Source organism: Toxotes jaculatrix, chromosome 16 (assembly GCF_017976425.1).
Source record: "Toxotes jaculatrix isolate fToxJac2 chromosome 16, fToxJac2.pri, whole genome shotgun sequence".
NCBI lineage: Eukaryota > Metazoa > Chordata > Actinopteri > Toxotidae > Toxotes > Toxotes jaculatrix.
The window spans coordinates 22,103,021-22,122,312 of NC_054409.1; the positions used below are offsets into that span (position 1 = coordinate 22,103,021).

The following is a 19,292-nucleotide window of genomic DNA, read 5'->3' on the forward strand; positions in this document are numbered from 1 at the left end:
AGATCTTCACTTGATCCTTAGTTTGTAGTGTGGGTAAATATTAGTAAAAAGACAATTGGGCAGTCTATCGATGAAGAGAGGTTCATTATTTTGTGCTAACTGTTCTGTTGAAGGCTGAAGAAAGAACAAAACATTTTAGACTAAGATAATGGCTTGAGGCTGGGCTGCTGTCCGGAGTGAATGGGGTCTCCCTGGAGCACAATAAGGTCCCAAAGTTTTACTCCATTATGCTGACATCCTAAAGGCCAGGGGCCACCACCCCCGGTGGTTACTTCTCAACCATGCATTCATCATGCATGGTTGATGAACACACACACACACACACACTCATCCATATACACACAATCTTTAGGACTTTAACTCCTCTCTATTCAAGTGGTGACAGGAGGTGATATTCCCAGAGGAATTAGTAGGAGGTCCAAAACTGTTTAGGTCATTTTAAACAGTTGTTTGATTTGATATTTAAAGAACAAAGTGTTGCACAAAGATACACACTATACATATTTTTAAAAGAATATTTCGTATTAAGGATTCCCGAGAATTCACAAAGCCAATAGACAGAAAGAAAATACTAATATAATGTTGTGTCTTAGCAAATTTCTCTTTTACAGGTCTGTGCACATTCCTAAATATTGGGCAAGGCTGTAGCAGAATGCTCACTGCTGTGTCACTCACTGCTGTTTGCTTAACAAGCCCTTCTCTGGCACGAGGATCTCCAGTCATGCCTGCAGTGTTGGCGCTAAATGACTGAGTCTAAATCCGAGAGCAAACAGAAAATCAAAGGCTGTTAAGCTAAGCAAATATGCCAGTCAGCCTTTTTGCCCATTGTGAGAGCAAATCCACAAGCATTAAAGCAATAACCCAATGGTAATGATTTTACCATTTTACGATAATGAGAAGAGGCTAAACACAGTGATGGTTTAAATACCTTCAATCATTTGTCCCCTCATGTTAACCATCACAGAAACATAGTTCATCAAAGGCGGATATATGTAGTTTATATTTGACATGTACTTATGAGCGTGTGAAAATGGCTGCAGGAACACCTAAGGAAAACAGAATGCACATGTACTGTCTTCCTTTGTGTTGACGTCCAACACCTTAATCTCAGATCTCTGTCCACTGGTCGTCATTCTCTCTCCATCCAGCCGGCTTCTGCTCATCTGGTTCTCATTTGCACAGCACAGCCAGATGGAATGTGCGCATGCTTTTAAAGATGAGTTATTAGCCCATTAATACATACTTCAGCCAACACTATTTTAAAGTGAACCAGGGGCAAGACACTAAAGGCAAACACATTGTTTTTTCATGCTTTGGTCAGTTTTGAGATTTCGGGCTATTTGCTTTCATAATAAGTCTTTTCATGCTGGTGGAAAGAAAATGTCCAAAACACATTGTCTATGTATCTCTGTAGATTTCTCCTACTTTCACCAAAAGTTAGCATTCATGTCCTCACACTGTATTGTTGTCAACCTCTCTAGGTACTTAAATCAGCACTGGTGCTGCGATGGACTGTGGCACCCCATCTTTATTAATATTAATAACATGTTATGCTTCATGTTAGTTTGCTGTTTTTTTTTTTTTTATTTGTGTCATTTGTACAAATACCATAACACTCAGTTCAATGGGTCAATAAAGTTTCACAAAGATCTTTTTTTTTCAACCAAATCTGTATGTGTACATATTTACAACTGGTACTCTATACCAAACATTTAAAAAATTAACTAAAACACCACCTGCAAAAAAAAAACCCCTGCAATTTTATGAACTGCATTTTCTATTACCAGCCTGAAGATGGCACTGTTCTCCTGACTAAGCATGTAAAGACAGAAATATTTCTTTTTCTTTTTCTTTTTAGTTTTGTCTTTTTGACATGGGTTGTGTGAGAACAGTAATTGTGTGTCAGAGAGAGTGAGAAAGAGAGACTATGTTTGGTAAATGGTCATGTTTCTGCTTAGCAGAATTCTTCATTGTTGGTGTCGCCTCTGCACACAGCTCCCTGGAGCCCCTCTGTGTTGCACCTGCGTGTCCTGGTGCGTTTCCCTCCAGTACAGATAGACCAGGTAGACCAGCATGACCAGTTACCTTCCTGATTAACAGTGGGTCTTGTACCTGTAAAACATTTTCCAAAGTAACACATAAAAAATAAAGTGATCTGAATGGCCTTATTGATATGTTGAAACACTGTGTTATGATCCAGCTGTTCACTCTTACCTGGGGTTTTAGATTTATCGCCCTTGAAATTCTGGCAGGCCATGCCTTCAAACAGGTGAGGGCACAGACACATGCACTTTCCATCTAGCAGAGCAAGAGTGCCACCGTTTTGACAAGGCTTACACTTGCATACGTTATACTCCGCGACATAATCTGCGGTGGCCTGCTTCAGGTTGGTTATCCTGGAGTTAGCACCAGGTATATCCACAGGAATTAACATATAGATGGGCTCTGGCTGCCAGAAACAACAGAAAATGTGCATCAGTTCACTTGCCAGAATATGTTGATATGTCACTCTGGTCCAAAGTGGTGGACAGGCCAACCTGTTGACCCACCGACAGATGGACTAGCGTTATAGCTTCACTTCGCTGATGTATTGGGTCCTACCTCACTGTAAAGTAGTGCAGGGGCCTCTGGGATGGTCCGTGCCCAGTTCTGATACGTAGTGATGTCCATCACCCCTTCCTTATTCAAGTGAGCCCTCATGGTTACAGCGCTTTCTAGAGTACCTCCTTTGACTGATGTCATCACCTTGTCCACCACTGCTTTTCCATGATCGCTACCTGTGCACCAGCAGCAGACCAACTTTTAGTAACTTTGCATAAACGATATAATTGTGTAAACCTTACTCAAACTCATTGCAGTATTTGTGCACAATGTCTTCATAAGAAAATAGAGGTTAGGTTTTGTAAGTTAGGTTTGGATTTTTACAAGTATGTGTTATTGCAGCCATCCAAAGTTAGTCTTTTTCATATGAATTTCCCTTTTATAATCAGTGTGATCAGGAAATACATGGGGAGGAGACCTTCTCCTTTTGATGTTACATCATCACAGCCATCCTTGTTGGTATGTAGTTTTCCTAGACCGCTAAGTTCTGCTGAGATCCCTAATTTGACGCACTCTTGAACCTTTCTCTCCGTCAGATCTGCAAGAATCATAAAATAAAGAGAATGAATGCTTATCACCATAAGACGGGAGAAGTTTCCTAACAGAAAATAAAAATTTATTTTAAAATTTAGACATTTTCTAAGGTGCACATACTTTTCGTCTTGATGGTGTCCTGGTTGAGAACATAGATCAACTCATATTCACCACCAGACTTCCCATTTTTGGTATAGTGGGTTCCATAGTCCTCCAGGAAGGCAAAATAAATACCCTTCTCATACTCCAAAGGCAAAGATTTGACATGCTCCAGGAATTCATCGGCCACTTTGAGTTCACGAGAGCGCATCCTGTAGGTGCTTAGCTGTACTCTTCCCTTTACCAGCATAAAGCTCTTGTTCTAAATGTGCAGGACAGAGGTATTAATGAATACAGGTGCAGACAGTATGTATATTCCTGAGATTCTTGGTTAGACAATTCACATTCTCTTTTAGTTCATTTAACGTTGCTATTATTACTTATACTTACTATAAACTGCACTGTGAATTACATGCGGCACAAGTATTCACCAGAGTAATTTTGCTATCTGGGAATTGTTACTGGCTCACATTTACCTTAATGGTGGTGTACTCCGAGACCTCCTTAAGCATTGTATTCTTCTGATAATTCTTCCCAACATTTATATTCACAGAAGAGTTTGACATGGAGTTCTCACTTGGGTCGAATTTGAAGGAAAGTCCAGCATCAACTTTAAGAGTCATCTCTTTCAGAATCTCCCTCAGAAGGCTGTGTGTATCTTCATAGATTTCTCTAGAAACTGTTTCCTCCACCAGAGTCTGGAAAGGCAGGGAGTTAAGGGAAGACAGATTTTGCTTTGTAGAATCCTCACGGGCATGTATTCATCATAATTTTACAGAAAATTGGTGACTGCATCCTCAGGATACAATAGGAAAAATGGTTGTGGCTGACCTGATAGTTGAGCACACCGACGTTCCAGGGAAGCCTGTCATTCCGCCCAGTGTTTGGATTCATCACTCGATCACACCTCCCGTTGAAGTAATCATTGTTGAAAGGGTTCATTCGAGGATCTGCACCCAAGACGTTGATTCTGGTGCGTGGACATAAAGACCACTTTCAGACTATATACAGCATAGCTAAGTTTGAAGAGTGCCTGAGCATACAACTCAAGTACACAGTCTATTGCTTGGACTTAAAGGGATAGTTTGATTTTTTGTGTAATGTGAAATGGGACACATTACACTGATACCTCTCGTTATCTTTGTCCATTAAATATGAAACTGTTTCCTGGCTCAAGCTCCATTTTTAGCCCACACACATGGTCAACTCAGGAATAAAACAACTCAGCATATTTCCTAATTTTTTTTCTTTTAACTATTAGTCAGTTGCAAACTACATATTGCTTTTGAATATTATTGTGCACTGACTCCTTCAGCTGAAGCTGAATTAGATCTTGAATAACTCTCTCTTACCCATATCCTGCTGTCCTGCCTTGCTCATTGCTATCCAGGAGAGCTGACCCACACGGTTTACGCCCAGGGTCACAGTCCTCATCTGATCCATCTTCACAGTCGTAGTCCCCATTGCACATTAATCTCTTCTTAATGCACGAACCTGTGCAAAGATGGGAGTTAAATTTATGCGGCCTAAAAAAAAAAGGCAGGGGTACTGTAGGTGACTTAAAACAATCTGAAGTACCTGACTCGCACTGGAACTCTGAGTCTGAGCACACAGGGGGCGGTGGCAGGTTACATCTGGCATCTGTTACACAGAACGCCCTGTCCCCAAGTGATCCTTGGCAAGACTCGCCTCCAAACTGGCCAAACACGTCTACACTTCGAGAACGTCTCTGAGGATCACAAACAACATACTTTGTTAAGCATCTACACCTCCTTACAAAGGCAGAGAGCACATTACTGCTTACAGGAGGGATTCTCAAACACCGAGGCAGGCCTATGAAGTGAAACTAAGTTGAACATGATTCGCGTAAGGAAAATAAACAAACAAGGGTTTGCTGATGCTGTTGTGCTGACCTTTATTTCACTACATTTCATCTTGTAACTTGTTTGTTACTAGTTAGTACTCTGGTTAGACCGAGTTTAGAAATTAGTTTTGCAGCCACTCTCACTGACCACTGTTTTAGCGGACTCACCCTGGTTTTTGTGCAAGGATCACAAGAACTCCACTCTGTCCAGCGGCTCCATGCACAATTCACTGCTGGTGGATCAGGCTCCTCTCCCCTGGAATACACACACTAGATGTAATGAATTTTGTCTGATATACTGAGATCCATAGTAAGTGATTGAAAACGACATCCTTACTATGCTTAGGCCTGAATGAAGCAGGAAATATACATACATTCCTTCTCCAAGAAGTGCCAGAGTCAGATAAAGGCCACAGAAGCCCAGCTGGAGAGCAACCTTAGTCCTCATGATGAACCTCTGAAAATACAAATCGTCCTATGCATCTCTGCCTGTTGAATCTTTTAAGCTACCTATCTGTCAATGATTATCCAACTGCAAAAGGACTGTGTTGTTGTCAAGAAAGTCAATAGTTTGGATTTCAGGTGCAGGGAAATTGATTCAGTGTTTGGAAACTCCCAAATCAGAGTTTACAGTGTTTGTTTGAAGTAAAACATTTTACTCATCCAGTTTGTATGTTTTGTTCCTAACAGTGTGATCAAAGCCTCTTCAAGAACATAATAATAAAAGTAAAGTGATGATTAATATCTTCTCATCATCTCAGCAGGATTGTTATATTACATTATTCAGGTATTAGCTGTTATTTTAGTTTGTCTATGTATGTCCAAAACTACACTCTGATGTTTAATGAACAAAATGAAATTAATGAGACGTGGAGTTGAAATGATTTTAATTTGCGTTTCATGGTCCAGCAGCTCAAGTTGTACTTTTATGTATTTTTATATGTCATATTTGTATGAAATTCAGTCCTACTCAGGGTTCTGGAGATTTGTGTTCCAGTTTTTATTTCTAGAATGCTTCTATTAACTGCAGACAATTTGTTAATTTCTGGTTTTCCCAGATGATGCAATCATTCAGGCAGGTTCACAGCAAGGCAGAGCAAATATTTAAAGAAGCGGTTTTTGACTGTTGTAATATATTGACTAGATACGTCCACAGGGCATTTAGGTCACCATCTGAGATTGGGAAACTGAATGGCAAGACTTTGAAAATTCAACCAGGCACACACAGCCGTGTCTGCCAATATTAAAGATAAACTGTCATGCACAGGAAAAAGGTTCTTGCAACACAGGTTGGTAATGTACTGAGATACAACTCTTTGTCCACAAGATGGCAACATTGAACAGACATGGCATTATTCAGTATTGTGTGTCCAAGTCTTACAGTTATACACTGTTCATGTATCCTGGGTGAAGAAACACACACCAGTAAAGTGACTATAATAATAATACTGCATATGTTTGAATCTGCACCATATCAAACACTGTTTTCTTTTGTTAATATATCCAAACGAGCCTTGCACAACTTGCAGGAAGTTTTAAACTGTTGCACCTAATGATCTGTCATGTGATCTGGGAGGCTTTTGCTGAGTCTGCATTACTTTGTTCTTCAAAAGGAGGGAGGGCAGTGTGTATAAATTACAAAAAAGAAAAAAAAAAGAAAAGAGAAAACAGACTTTGTCTCAGTGTGGAGAGATGAAAGCACTACTGAATTTAAAAGTACCGGATTTACTAAGATTATGATCAAATTAGCTGATCATTCATGATCAGGTGACTCATTATTCATGGATACAGAATTTTGGCACTGTTGAGAGGATGACGAATGTTTGCTTTTATCCATACGAGAGAGTAAAACTGATGTTAAATCCCAGAATATTCAGCATGTTGACAAGTATTTTCTGCTGACTTAAATAAACACTATTCCCTGATGTTTCCAAAGTCAGTCCGGGGGCTGCCCTGTCCTGGTTCTTTCCCTCTATCTGCAAGCAGAGCTGGGGTAGACTAGGGGCTATGTGGTCATGGCCCGCTGGAGAGGCACAAATATGTGCTGAAGTCACCACTTTTAGGAGGTTCGGCAGTTTCCTCCCAGCTTTCTCAGGAAACCAGAGGGTAGGTAAGGTGCTTGGCCAATATTTCTCCTGACTAGAAAGACTTCCTGTTTTTTTGGGGGGGGGGGGGGGGGGGGGGGCTGGTACTCTGTGGAAACACTGGAGGAGGATATTGGTCAGCTTTACTGTAATTTACACACTGTGTCCCATAGAATCTAGTCATCATGTGCAACAGAATTTGATGACATTGGTTCCTGCACTGCCACTTGTGCTACTGCTTTGTGCTGTATTTTTAGACCGAAATGGACAAAAGCAGTGATGGCAGCTGAGAGTTAAAAGAACAGAGACGATAAAATCTAAGCCTACCTCAATTATGGACTGGAGATAAGTGGCTATCTTAGGTTCTGGCTGCGGTGGCAGCCGGTTCCAGGATTCACGCCCTAAATGCTTGATGTTTGGATTGTGGCCTTCCTGTCATAAACTAAGGAAAGGACACTTCCCATTAGATTGTCTCTGTCAGCATTCTATCATAAAAATAAATCCTCCAATGTGTTACAGTCTGTGCTGACTTGTGCCATCTGTTGTCTGTTTCTTGAAAAGGGTGTCCCAAATTTTTCCCCTTCCTACCAGGATTCCTACTGCTCCCATGAGCCTGAATTCCACATGAGTAAGTAGAAACATGTCCAACATGCCCTCCTGTATTCAAGTGTGCGGTTGTGCTGGGTGTGCCACTGATCTAAACAGACAATGAATCACATACAGAAGAACAAGGAACCATAAGGAACCATAATCGTCATCAGACAGTGAGGCTGAACCAGAAAAACACATCACCGAAGACTCTACCAGTTTCCAAATCTGACTTCTACAAACCATATTTTGTAACCGCTGACGTGATTGTCTTTAGTACATGATCGTTATTTCATTGATAGACATGAAATCAGTAATCGGATCCAAAAAACCAACTGAAATTCCAAACAGCTCTACTTAAATATTATCATATTATATATGTTCTCAGCTAGAAGCATTTCTTTACGGGGTCTGGCAAGAGCAAACAAATCTGACGACACTAGATTTTTAACAAAAGGTTATGAAAAAGCTTATTCCCTTGGTTAGTGACTGAAAGGGAAAACACATTCTCATCCAGTCAATTATCTGGTTTCTGTGGGGTTCATCTCCTAAAAACCAGCCCCTGTCAGCAGAACGCAGGATGCAAAGCCAGGAAGGACATCCTTCCTCTGTCCTTTTCTTCCCTCATTTCTCATCTCTCGACCTACAACATACAGTACACTTTACAACTTTTTAACATTGTTTGTTTTTGTTTGCCAAAATAATAATCTGTTTTTGGGATGCCAGGACAATGTAAATATGATTGTATACAGTACCACTAGGATCTGGTTTGAAGTAGGTGCAGATGTGATTGTCACATCTGGCTGTTCTCATGTGGTGGTTGGATGGCTCTGTGATGTTTCAGTTTTTTTATGCCACCAACAGGCCATTAATGCCATTAACTGTGAGGCGATGGCTCAACATAATGATGAAAACACACAGATTTACAGATGTAAAACCCACCAGTTCACATGAAAACACCAGACTGACATCACTGCTTATGTTAGTGCAGATCTCTGTGTTGATGTTTACTCTATTCGTGCAGCTATTACAGATGGGTCTTTTCCCAAAAGTTTATTTGTATTGCTTTGCATTTTCCTGACAAAGAAGTTCTTTGTCTTTTTAACTGTGGCTACTCTTGCTTATAGTAACTACACACTTCTTCTCTTAATTAACCTAAACAAACATCCACTAATGCTTCTGCAAACATGACACAATACACTTCCTGTGTGACTTAAGAATTTTCTTCCTGGGAACATCATTAACTGGCACTCAGGGCTTAGAACAGCAAATACATAAACTGTCATTACATGGCTGAATCACCACATGGTATCAAAAGCAGAATATACATTTAGAGGAAGTTGAAGACTTTTTTTCAGTCAGTTTTACTGTGATTGCCGTAAGACTAGTGCATGGCAGAGGAAATGTAGAGCCTACTCTTTAAAAAAAAAAAAGTTCTGTGTCAGCAGCAGTGGAGCTTTCCTCTCTGGCTCATCTTTCCCCTCACTCTTTCTACATTTTGTGTTATGACGCTCATTGCACATAATTTTCAGCTGTTACTCTGATATGAATTATCTTTTCGGTTTGAAAGTCATGCAGTGTTGTGGAGCCACAGTGCCGGCAGAGGAAGGTGGGATATCTTCATGGTTTTTCTGCCATTGTTGGAAGAAAGTTCTGCCACAAATGTTGAGCAACAAGGGATACTTTCTTGGTTTCAGCCAACCCTTTGCCATTTTCTAGCCAGTCTGCCCCCTTACACAATGGAAACAAAAGAAAATCATATGTTTCACGCCACGTTTCATATTTCATTTAAAACAACAGTTATACTAAGACATATGATGTTTAAAACAACAATAACAATGAAAGCTAACTGTCCCCACTTTTACTTTCTAAAATACTTGGGAGGAGGGGCTTAGTTGGAAAGTCACTGTACTGGAAAATTAAAGTCAAAATGTCAGTCATATGGGCCGCAGGTAGAACACAGTGGGTTTTTTAGAGCTTTGTCATTGTAATCAGAAGCTTGCTCTTGCTGAAAATGATGCTGTGACAGCAGTGAGAGTGAATCAAAACAGTAAGGCTAAAGTTGCAGGCCCTGGAACCAAAACAAGCCGTTTGAAGGCTAAAAAGTTCCATAAAACTGAGGGCAACTGCAGAATCAGGTGATAATTTTCCTCACTGGGAACAACCCCTTTCACATGCAGCCAGTTTATTTAGAGAAACCTCTCTTTTTGTCAAAATTATACTCTCATAAATTTTTTAAAAGTGCAAATATGCAAGCAGAGGTGGTGAGGTGGGGAGGCCATCATTGTTAAACAGTGTTGTATTTAAAAAAACAACAACAAGCAAACATGTAATGGCATTTGATCTACTGTGGACATTTTTCATGACCCACTTAAGTTAGTGTATGACCGACGGTGATGTCTTCCCACAGAGACCGCCCCTCTCCCAGTTGAAATGTGCAGTGAGTTAGGTCTGACAGTCAGTGAAGGGTTAAACTGGGAGTCTGCAGCAGGCTCTCCTTTCTGTCCACTGCGTTTAGCAGAAAACATCTGACTCCTGCTCGCTCTCCGAGGCTGTGTTTGATTTTACTCATTTTGCAGCGTAGCCGCGGAGGCATCACGGGAACAACGACGTTCACCGTTTCCACAGCAGGACTTCACCATCTCTCTGCGCGCTTTCGAACAGGTACGGTATTGTGTTGTGAACTGTATTTTCCATCTGTGCATTAATTAAAGGATCTACCAAAGCGCTACAGGTAGTCGCTTTAAAGCAGTTTTGGATTAGAAACTGTTGTTATTTTGGTTCGGCTGTAAAAGAAAATTAAGAAGGTTTGTGAAAGTTGAGCTTCAGTCTCAAACAAACTTCATCGATGGCGCATCAGTTAGGGAGGTAAAACTTAATGCAGTGTTTTGCTTCATGTGTGACTCAATTCCTGGTCCTTTTCTGCTTCGACTGATGAAATAGCAAACCATAGTCTGACTATGTTAGTTTTCCTATCAGGACAAGAACATATCATATTTTTAATTATTAGACAATTGTGACTTTCTGTAAGTTTTTATTTTTTACTTTACATCCACATGGATATCCTAGTTTTAGACCCAAACTGTCTTTGCATGAAAGTGTTTGCATGCTCTGTGTTCACAGTGGGCCTGTGGTATTTCACCATCTCATTCACTTGCAGACTGAGTCATTCCCTGATTTCCTCCAGATGTGCAGTAGTTTACGTTTCCTGACGGCCCAGGATTGTGACATTTCTGCCTTTGCACTGCAGTTATTCTGCTGACAAATATGAATTTGCACTTGTGTTCTGTGGCTGAGTGCTCTTTGTGTCGTGACACCGGTGGATGCTGTTAAAAGCTACAGATTTTCCTTCTCATCCTTCCATCTGGTAGCTGTGACTGCCTTTTGAGTTAGTTGTTAAAAAGTAATCCTTTAACATGAATCTGCAATGAACAGCTGACATTTTGCCCTTTTTATTAGCCTGTCCTCCAGCTAGTGGGACTCTGACACCACTGCGGTTACTGTACAAGTGCAATCATGTGTCATGTTCGTGTAAATTGAGCGTCAACAAGTGTTTAGGGTCTTGTTTTTCCACGCTTCCTTGTGCAGTGGCGAAAACAGCATCTGAGCCTTGCAGGAATTTAAATGTCGGGAATCAAATGCAGAAGGACTTAGACGTTTTTATTGTTTTACAGCTACACAGTAGCTCGTGTGATGCAGCCCTCTTTCAAACAGCATTCAAAAAGGGATTTTTTGAATAAGGAAAACTTGCCCAATTCACAACCCAACTTTGCGCCCTTTCTTTTGAAGTTACAAATTCTCTGTGTACTTGTCTGTGTCTGAAATGGTCAGAGGTGATGCATAGAGAGGTAAATGTTGGCACAAAGCTGGAGCGCACTCAGTGACCTGAAAGTTTATGTCTGTTATCTCATCCTGTGTAGCTCTCATTTCCTTTATGAATCAAATGAATAGCTGCCTGTTTATTTCACCATAAACAATAACTCCGAACTGGACTGTGTTTTTATAATTGATTCTGTCTTTTGATGAAAACAGTCAGAATTTGCATTCTGATACGTCTGGATTTGTCTCCTTTTGAGGATCCTTTTAACCTGATTCCACATCAACTTTATATCGAGTACAGTGATTGGTTTTGTAGAGAGCTTGGAAATGAGAACATTATGAGTAAATGATCATTCCAAAGTCTCCAATTTCCGTTTATAGTTGCTTAGCTGGGCATCACGAGATCTTTTGCTTTGCTAGCGTAACATTAACTTCAGGTAATTGCTCAACCTTTGCTCATTTTCAACCTTTGGTCTGTCCTGCGGTGCTCACAACCTCTTTACTCTGGTATTCCAGCCAGTGCAGCCTCTGGAAGTGGTCCTAAAGGTATGTATGTCCCACACAGAGCTGTGTGTACATTGGCTGTATTCCACTGGTTGTACAGTGCAGGAATCCTTTATGTTTTTTTTTTTCATCTGATCTGACCTAATGCATGGGATTGCTTGTACTTTATTGTGATTGTTTGAATTATTAAATTACTAAATGGTGATAGTGATGTATCAACTGAACGCTGAGGAGATGTAGGTGAAACGCAGCTGCTGTGGTATCTGCTCTGGTCCACTGTGACGTGACTAAATGCAGAGGTGTTTGTGTCTGATGTCAGTATGTTGGCACTTTGATGATGACATTGTTGATATGCAGATACGGATGACTAGCATGTTGCTAGTCTGAACCACAGCTAGCGCCGCTCACTGATTTTTATGGGGTAAGAAATCGGAAGATGTGCCAATGGTTAGAAAATCTGTTTTTCTTTGTCCATCTGCACATTTATATTGATGCTCCATCCTAAATAAATGAGAAGTTCTGTAAAGGTGCAGTACTTTTATGAAGAGGTGACTATGAGCATTACCTTCTTTATCTTTAGGTTAATGTACTCCTTTACAGGAGCTGAACACCTGACACAGCATGTGTAAAGCTGGGTTAAAGTGTGTGTGTGTTTTTGGTGTACTTGACCATTTGAGGCCATGATGTTTTATGGGTTATATGTCTGCTTATGCTTCTGCCTCTGAGGGGTGTTTCTGTGGTTGTAAATGTTTACTGTGGATTGTTAAATGATTGTTTATGATGTGCAAAATATCCTTTCAGCAGCTACTTACAAAATCTTTCAATCAGTCACAAACTATTTTAACTGCAGCTGTTTACAGTCCAATATCTAGTTTGCAGTTTCACCAGGAGTGAGTGTTGACTACTCATCTTCTCCTTTTTTACTCACACCACACACTCTCTCACTTCACTTTTTCTGCTCCAGACAAATAACAAGAGAAGCATGTGTGGGTGTTAAGAGTCATCTGCCCGGTTGACCTCACTGCCCCCGAACACGAAGCTGCCATCTGCTTTTACCCCTGACTGTCCACTCGTCCAGTGAGGCTCACTCCACACCATGTCTGGAGAGGTGGAGAACAGCGCTCCTGTCCCTACCGACCCCAGCAACACTTCCCCATCTACAGCCTCAACCCCCAGCACTCCTCCTGCCTCCCCTGCAACAGCCACATCCAAGGTCCCATTCAAGAAAGAAAAGAAGAAAGGTGAATTATGGAAGAGGACACGTTCATGATCATGTCTTAGTGAAAAATTTGCATTTATTTTTAAGATATTTAAGTTAAATTAAGTTAAAATCTGGCACAGATCATAGTTTTTATTATTATTGTTTTTTTACAGTTCCAGAGAAGACAGATGAGTACCTGCTGGGCAGGTTTCAAGGGGATGGCGTGAGGTACAAGGCCAAACTGATTGGCATCGATGACGTGCCAGAGGCCAGGGGAGACAAGATGTGCCAGGACTCCATGATGAAACTTAAGGTGCAGCATGAGACCAGAGACTGTGCACTGCTAAGCTTTGAGATTCACGTGTGTGCATTTTCTACCGTTAGAGGTCATCTGCAAGTAAAAATGTGCGTCATGCTTGCCAGGCACTGTTCTTTCCAAATCTTGCAGTGGCTGATTCAACTCAATGCCTGCCTTACACAAGCACACTGTGTTTGCTGTAGATGAGTCCTCACAGCAGAGGGCGACCTTGTGCAGAAAAATTAAAGATATTGGCTTTAAATCAGCAGTTATGTTTTGTTAACTTACAAAAGTAGAAAAAAGATCGTTTTTGTTTTCACTCTAGGGCATGGCAGTAGCTGCTCGGTCCCAAGGGAAGCACAAACAGAGGATCTGGGTCAACATTTCCATGTCGGGTATCAAGATCATTGATGAGAAATCAGGGGTGAGTTCTTCTGTTTCATTCATTTACTGCCAGATTAGACTCCGGAGTTCATCAGATTTTGTTTGCAATGCAAATAAAACCTTTGTCCTCGTCACGTAGGTGATTGAACACGAGCATGTGGTGAATAAGATCTCCTTCATCGCCAGAGATGTGACAGATAACAGGGCATTTGGATATGTTTGTGGAGCAGAGGGACAGCATCAGTTCTTTGCCATAAAGACCGCACAACAGGTAACACTCGCTCACAAACAAACAGTAACACAAACTCACACATTCACACTCTTTCACAGGCATTCTCACTGATAATACCATAAACTGCATGAATAACAACACCTAATGGACAACAATGATGATGTGCTGTCTTTTTTTTTTCCACCGTACAGGCAGAGCCCCTGGTCATTGATCTGAAAGATCTCTTCCAGGTTATCTTCAACATGAGGAAGAAGGAGGCAGAGGCCTTACAGAAGGTAACTGGCTCAGAAGCTTTTGACTTCAAACTGGAAAAAGTTTTTTTTTTTTTTTTCCTTTTCAAAAGTTGGACAGTGAGAACATTTTCTTTCTGAAAGGAAAGCATGTGGTGCGGTCATCTGGGAGGGTTGACAGGGTACACACTGTATGCACCTCCTGAATGTCAACACTGCCTCTCTGTGTTTCTTCAAGGAATCACATCCTCAGACATTCCATTGAAATGATGTAAAAAGGCATGCACCTCAGGAAATTAAGAAAATAAGTATAATCATTAACAGTCTACCTCTGTTTACAGGGTGAAAATGGCAGCGCAGTAGTTGAGGTAAACACTTGGAAGCTCTTGTTTTCTTCAAATAGTTTCTCTCTCCCTTTCTTCAACCCTCTGTTTTTCTGTTTTGTTTTCAGAATGGGAACGATGCCTTGCTAAATATGGAAGGTGAAGTTAAAATTGCCCAAGTAAGAATTCCTGCTCTGTTTGCAGCTTAACACTGAATAAAAAAAAAATCACAGTTATAGTGGTTCTAGTAGCTGGATAAATACAGTATGTTTCTGTTTCTTTTTGACTTCCAGCCAGTGGAGCAGCTTGACCTTTTTGGAGCCATGTCGACCCCCCCAGACATCCAGGCACCAAATGTAAGTGCGGTGCTGTAGCGTCAAATGTTCCCTTTATCTGGACCACATAGTGGAATTATATTTAGTCAATGAAGTGTAGCTGGGCATTTACAGTATTATGATCTATTATAATTATTATCTGTACTTTTTACACACATTAATAATTACAACAGGGTTTTTATCCAGTGTTTTTTCTATACTAAGATTTTTTTGGCAAACAGAAAATGAGTCATTATATTGATACAGTAAGTGCAATATTAACAGTCTGCTTTGCTACATGCTCTTTCTTGTCAAAAATACATTTCTAAGATCTGATTTTCTGTTTGTAAGAAGAAAATTCCTCCATTGAATAACCTCGGCACCTCCCAGATCACTTCTTTTGTGTGTGTGTGAACTCAATTCTAAAAAGTTTTGTGCTTAATTCTTTTTTTCTTCTTATTATAATCATTATTATTTCTTTGTGCTTCAGATTTTATACATTGTCAATTTTAGGCTTTCTGTAAAAGAATCTTTTAAGAATTGAGTTTATGCTTCATGTTTACCAATCTCATTCATCAAACCTTTAAAGCTGCTACAGGTAGAATCCATGAAAACAAAAAAAATTGTTGTCTTTGGTCAACAGAAAAATTGACCAGAGTCAACTGTTTTCAGGTTAAGTAGCCAGTGCAGACTATGGCATATTTATGTTACGTTGCTGTTTAAAGCAAGTGTGAGTTTAGTGACAACTCTGGAATGTGGTTTACTATCAAGATTCATATAAGTGATATTTTGAAGTGAATGTTCTGCAGGTAGCAGCTTTAAATTGCCATGACTTTTCACGCCATGTGATTCATTTTTCGTTGTGTTAACACATATGTTTATCTCCTTTTGCAGAAGTGATTTCTAAATCTTTTTTCTCTCCCACTGTCCCTCTCATGTTAACCAGGACTCTAATGATATTCTCTTGCTGGACTTTTCCACTGAAGTTGACAGCAATCAGAATTGCATAAAGGGAAGCTCCTTTGTAACTTCCTGTGCCCCTGACCGTAGGGCATCTCCACATACAGAGAATCCTTTTTCCTCGACATTTGGCTACTTTCCAACACCAGACAGCGACCCTTTCAGAGATGACCCCCTTTCTAAATCACCCGCTCGGTCAGCACCCGATAATTCACAGATCATCCTCACCACCAGTCACCTAAACAGCACTGCTGGCAGCACTAGTAAGACACTTATTAACGGTGGTTTTAATGGAAACTCTGAGCACCTTAGTCAGCAGGTAAATGGGTTAACCAGTAAGACTATGATCCTTGCGCTCAGTAACGGACAGTGGCCACTAGGGGGCAAAATAACTCAAGGCAGCACAACTACCATGATGGATGGAAATGATTCTGGACCAGTTCTCTCAACCAAAAACCCATTTTTTGACTCCTCTTTGAAAACCTCCCCTGTCACTAACGGCATATGTCATCACCCACAACCTCCTGTGACTCATAGCAAGGATTCAGTTGTCATAAACCCGCCTCCGCAGAGCTCTAAGGCTGGACGAGGTCGAAGGAGTGCAAAGGTGAAATTCTATATAGCTGGACCGATCATAGTGAAGTTGCATGTGTGATGCCTAAAAATTAGGTTTCTGCACATTTTCCAGAGTGTAACTAGTTGCTAACATCTCCTTCTCTAAGCATTTGGGTTATGCATTGGTGTCTGACAGGAAATGCTAGGGGATGCATTGGGTTTACATAAGATGCAAGGCCTGTAATTTAAACCTGTGGTTAAGGGCTTGTTGTTTGGATCCGTTCTGTCTTTATGCATGCACAGGTGGTCACATGCTTCTCTAACTGGCTTTGGTAAATGACACTTTGACTGTGCTGATGAACACTCAACCTCACCCTTTGTCGTCTCTGCTCATAATTAATTTTCTAACATTCATGCTACAGTGATAAAAGCACTGGTAAGTGGAAAAGCATGCATATATATCAGTGTTCGGGTAAATAGTTTTTACTTATGACATACATAAGTATTGTAAATAATTTATTTCTGTAACTTATGAATAGCCATGTACTGTATTAAAATGATGTCAGTGTTTGCAACTTTACTTCATATTTTTATTTTATTTTTATTATTAGTCCACATCAAGTGACCTGTTCGGGGCAGAGCTGTTTGCTGCTCCTGGTAATTCTGAGGGATCACCTGCTTCCAGTAACTTCTTCAACAGCACACCTGCCAACTCTGCTCCCTCCTCCTTAGCTGCGCTGGGTAATAAACAGGAGGGGAACTTTGTCTCAGATGCAAATGTGTTTTTCAGGTTTTATGTTTAATTCTCTTTAAACTTCCATGTTCAATGTTTTCATGTTCAGGGAATCTTCAGTTAGGCCCTCCAGCTACCACCAGTATCCCTGCTGCAGGCATGTGGGGAGCCTCCACCACTGTACCCTCCATGTTTCCTATGCCAGGAGTGACAGCTCCCAGCCCCAGGCCAAACTTCCCACAGCCATCTGCCTTTGGCGGTCTACCCATACCACCCACCGCCTGGGGCCAGCAGATGCCATCTCAGTTTGGTGTCCCAGCTCACGCCTGGGGTCAGCCTCCACCAGTTGCACCACTTGGTGTCCCAGGTTGGGGTCAGCCCGCAAATACCAATCCTTTCCACACAAGCCCATTCCCTGCAATGGGTGACCAGCAAGGTCCGTCACGCCCCCCTCCTAGACCACCCGCTAAAGAGGCCCCTCCAAAGGTAGAGAACAGTGCCTTCACGGCTTTGGACCCACTTGGAGATAAAGAGAAGAAGACTGGAAAGGACATGTTCAAGGACTTCCAGATTGCAAAGCCTCCAGCCATCCCAGCGAGGAAAGGGGAGCTTGTGTCCAACTCTGCTCCGCCCTCAAGCAGCAGTGAAGCAGGGGCATTTGATATGTACTTTTCCAGTAAAGTGGGCCTGGCTCAGGATGCTGCAGATCATGATGACTTTGATATCAATCAAATGTCACCAGTTGTTAATGGTAAACCAGCTGCATAATGCATGGAGATAAACTTTACAAGCTGACATGACTCTAATTTTGTCCTCTGTTGTAATATGCCTGTTTAGATATCCCTGCTCCAGCTGCAGCTCCGGCTCCAAGCTTTAACCCTGACCTGCTCAATGCCGCCTTCTCTCCTGCTCCCATCGCAAACAACTCAGCACCAGCACAGGGACAAGACCTCAATCAGGACATGTTTGATAAAGCATTTGGGGCCCCAAATTCCAGTCCGTTTGGAATGCCACCTGTAACTATGGTACTGAGATTAACACATAGACATTAAATTACACCATATCAAGCAGCTCACAGAAATAATTTATCATTTTGATCTTTCTTTTTAATCAATCTCACAACAGACCGCTACTGTTGGGCAGACTTCTGTTTCAACAGCTGCTTTTGGTGATTCTTTTGGAAACCCCTTTGCTTGACCACAACTTTGTCCACAAGTAAGTGTTTTGTTTTTTGTTTTTTTTAACATGCTTTATCTGTTGGTACAGATAATTTTCACTGTTTTCTCTTGTTTCCTTACAGTGGAAATAGAATAAATGGATAAACGGAGCAAATGGAGATCTTCTCATCAAATAACATCTTTGGGACAATCTGCTACATGTGCAAGACAATCCAAAATCTCAAACCCTTGTAACCCTTGTCCCTGATCCACCCTTCTTTTATACCTCCACCTGTGATATTGTTTTTTTTCTGTCCAATCAGTTATTCCTGAAGACCACTGATCTACGAAGTAAATGTCATGTCAAGATCTACTGAAGAAAGAAACATGGTGTGTGAAAGAAAGCATATCCAAAGAGGTTCACTGCTGATGCTGTGTGTATTAAAGAAATAAAATAATTCAATCAAAATACTGCAAGGTGTTGACAAGTTCATTGCCCTCTTCAGACTGAATCAGCAATTTGCAATCAACTGGAGCTTCAGTAATCAGGTGGAAATACTGTATGAGTGAAATAAATAGAACATAACTGAACCACAGACTAATCCTTGGCTCATACTCCACTGTCATGTGAGACAGAAGGAAGCTGACAATGAGAAATCAAAGGTCAGAGTTTAGGTCAAAGGTCATATTATTGATCTATATTTAAAAAGGAAAGTTCTCAATAGGCACAAAAGAGAGTGTAATGTCAAAGAAAAAGACTGGAGATCATTGGTAGAAGAAGAATATAGACATTCTTATTCTTTAGGGAGCGA

The 19,292-nt window shown here is 40.9% G+C and overlaps 2 protein-coding genes across 4 annotated transcripts; one reads left to right on the forward strand and one right to left on the reverse strand.

Annotated features, from left to right (window-relative positions):
- Positions 1-1,538: 1,538 nt before the first annotated feature.
- On the reverse strand, positions 1,539-5,601 carry c9 (complement component 9). The gene is made up of 11 exons (XM_041058414.1): positions 5,473-5,601; positions 5,267-5,354; positions 4,813-4,963; positions 4,587-4,728; positions 4,066-4,204; positions 3,711-3,932; positions 3,256-3,496; positions 3,020-3,139; positions 2,602-2,777; positions 2,215-2,449; positions 1,539-2,112 (listed from the first exon to the last, which is right to left on the reverse strand). The coding sequence occupies exons 1-11, from the start codon at positions 5,544-5,546 to the stop codon at positions 1,955-1,957; spliced, it is 1,746 nt and encodes a 581-aa protein (XP_040914348.1). The 5' UTR covers positions 5,547-5,601; the 3' UTR covers positions 1,539-1,954.
- Positions 5,602-10,219: 4,618 nt separating this feature from the next.
- dab2 (DAB adaptor protein 2) lies at positions 10,220-18,974 on the forward strand. 3 transcript variants are annotated; one of them, XM_041058412.1, is made up of 15 exons: positions 10,220-10,434; positions 13,058-13,334; positions 13,468-13,607; positions 13,918-14,016; positions 14,116-14,247; positions 14,400-14,483; positions 14,780-14,806; positions 14,890-14,940; positions 15,055-15,117; positions 16,022-16,642; positions 17,202-17,331; positions 17,433-18,074; positions 18,161-18,348; positions 18,449-18,538; positions 18,624-18,974. In XM_041058412.1, the coding sequence occupies exons 2-14, from the start codon at positions 13,190-13,192 to the stop codon at positions 18,518-18,520; spliced, it is 2,394 nt and encodes a 797-aa protein (XP_040914346.1). In that variant the 5' UTR covers positions 10,220-10,434; positions 13,058-13,189; the 3' UTR covers positions 18,521-18,538; positions 18,624-18,974. The 3 variants fall into 3 exon arrangements, with proteins under 3 accessions (XP_040914346.1, XP_040914345.1, XP_040914347.1); XM_041058411.1 differs by having other exon boundaries at positions 18,446-18,538; positions 18,624-18,973; XM_041058413.1 differs by lacking the exon at positions 16,022-16,642 and having other exon boundaries at positions 18,446-18,538; positions 18,624-18,972.
- Positions 18,975-19,292: the final 318 nt, after the last annotated feature.

What these genes read in the sequence shown, in the direction of transcription:
- c9 (XM_041058414.1), bottom strand. Translation starts at nt 5,546, where the DNA reads ATGAGGACTAAGGTTGCTCTCCAGCTGGGCTTCTGTGGCCTTTATCTG. An exon ending in CGGAGTACACCACCATTAAG is followed by an intron (nt 3,497 to 3,710) that starts GTAAATGTGAGC and finishes CTGCACATTTAG; the next exon opens with AACAAGAGCTTTATGCTGGT. An exon ending in CTGCACTACTTTACAGTGAG is followed by an intron (nt 2,450 to 2,601) that starts GTAGGACCCAAT and finishes TGTTTCTGGCAG; the next exon opens with CCAGAGCCCATCTATATGTT.
- dab2 (XM_041058411.1), top strand. Translation starts at nt 13,190, where the DNA reads ATGTCTGGAGAGGTGGAGAACAGCGCTCCTGTCCCTACCGACCCCAGC. An exon ending in CAGACATCCAGGCACCAAAT is followed by an intron (nt 15,118 to 16,021) that starts GTAAGTGCGGTG and finishes CATGTTAACCAG; the next exon opens with GACTCTAATGATATTCTCTT. An exon ending in GAATGCCACCTGTAACTATG is followed by an intron (nt 18,349 to 18,445) that starts GTACTGAGATTA and finishes TCAATCTCACAA; the next exon opens with CAGACCGCTACTGTTGGGCA.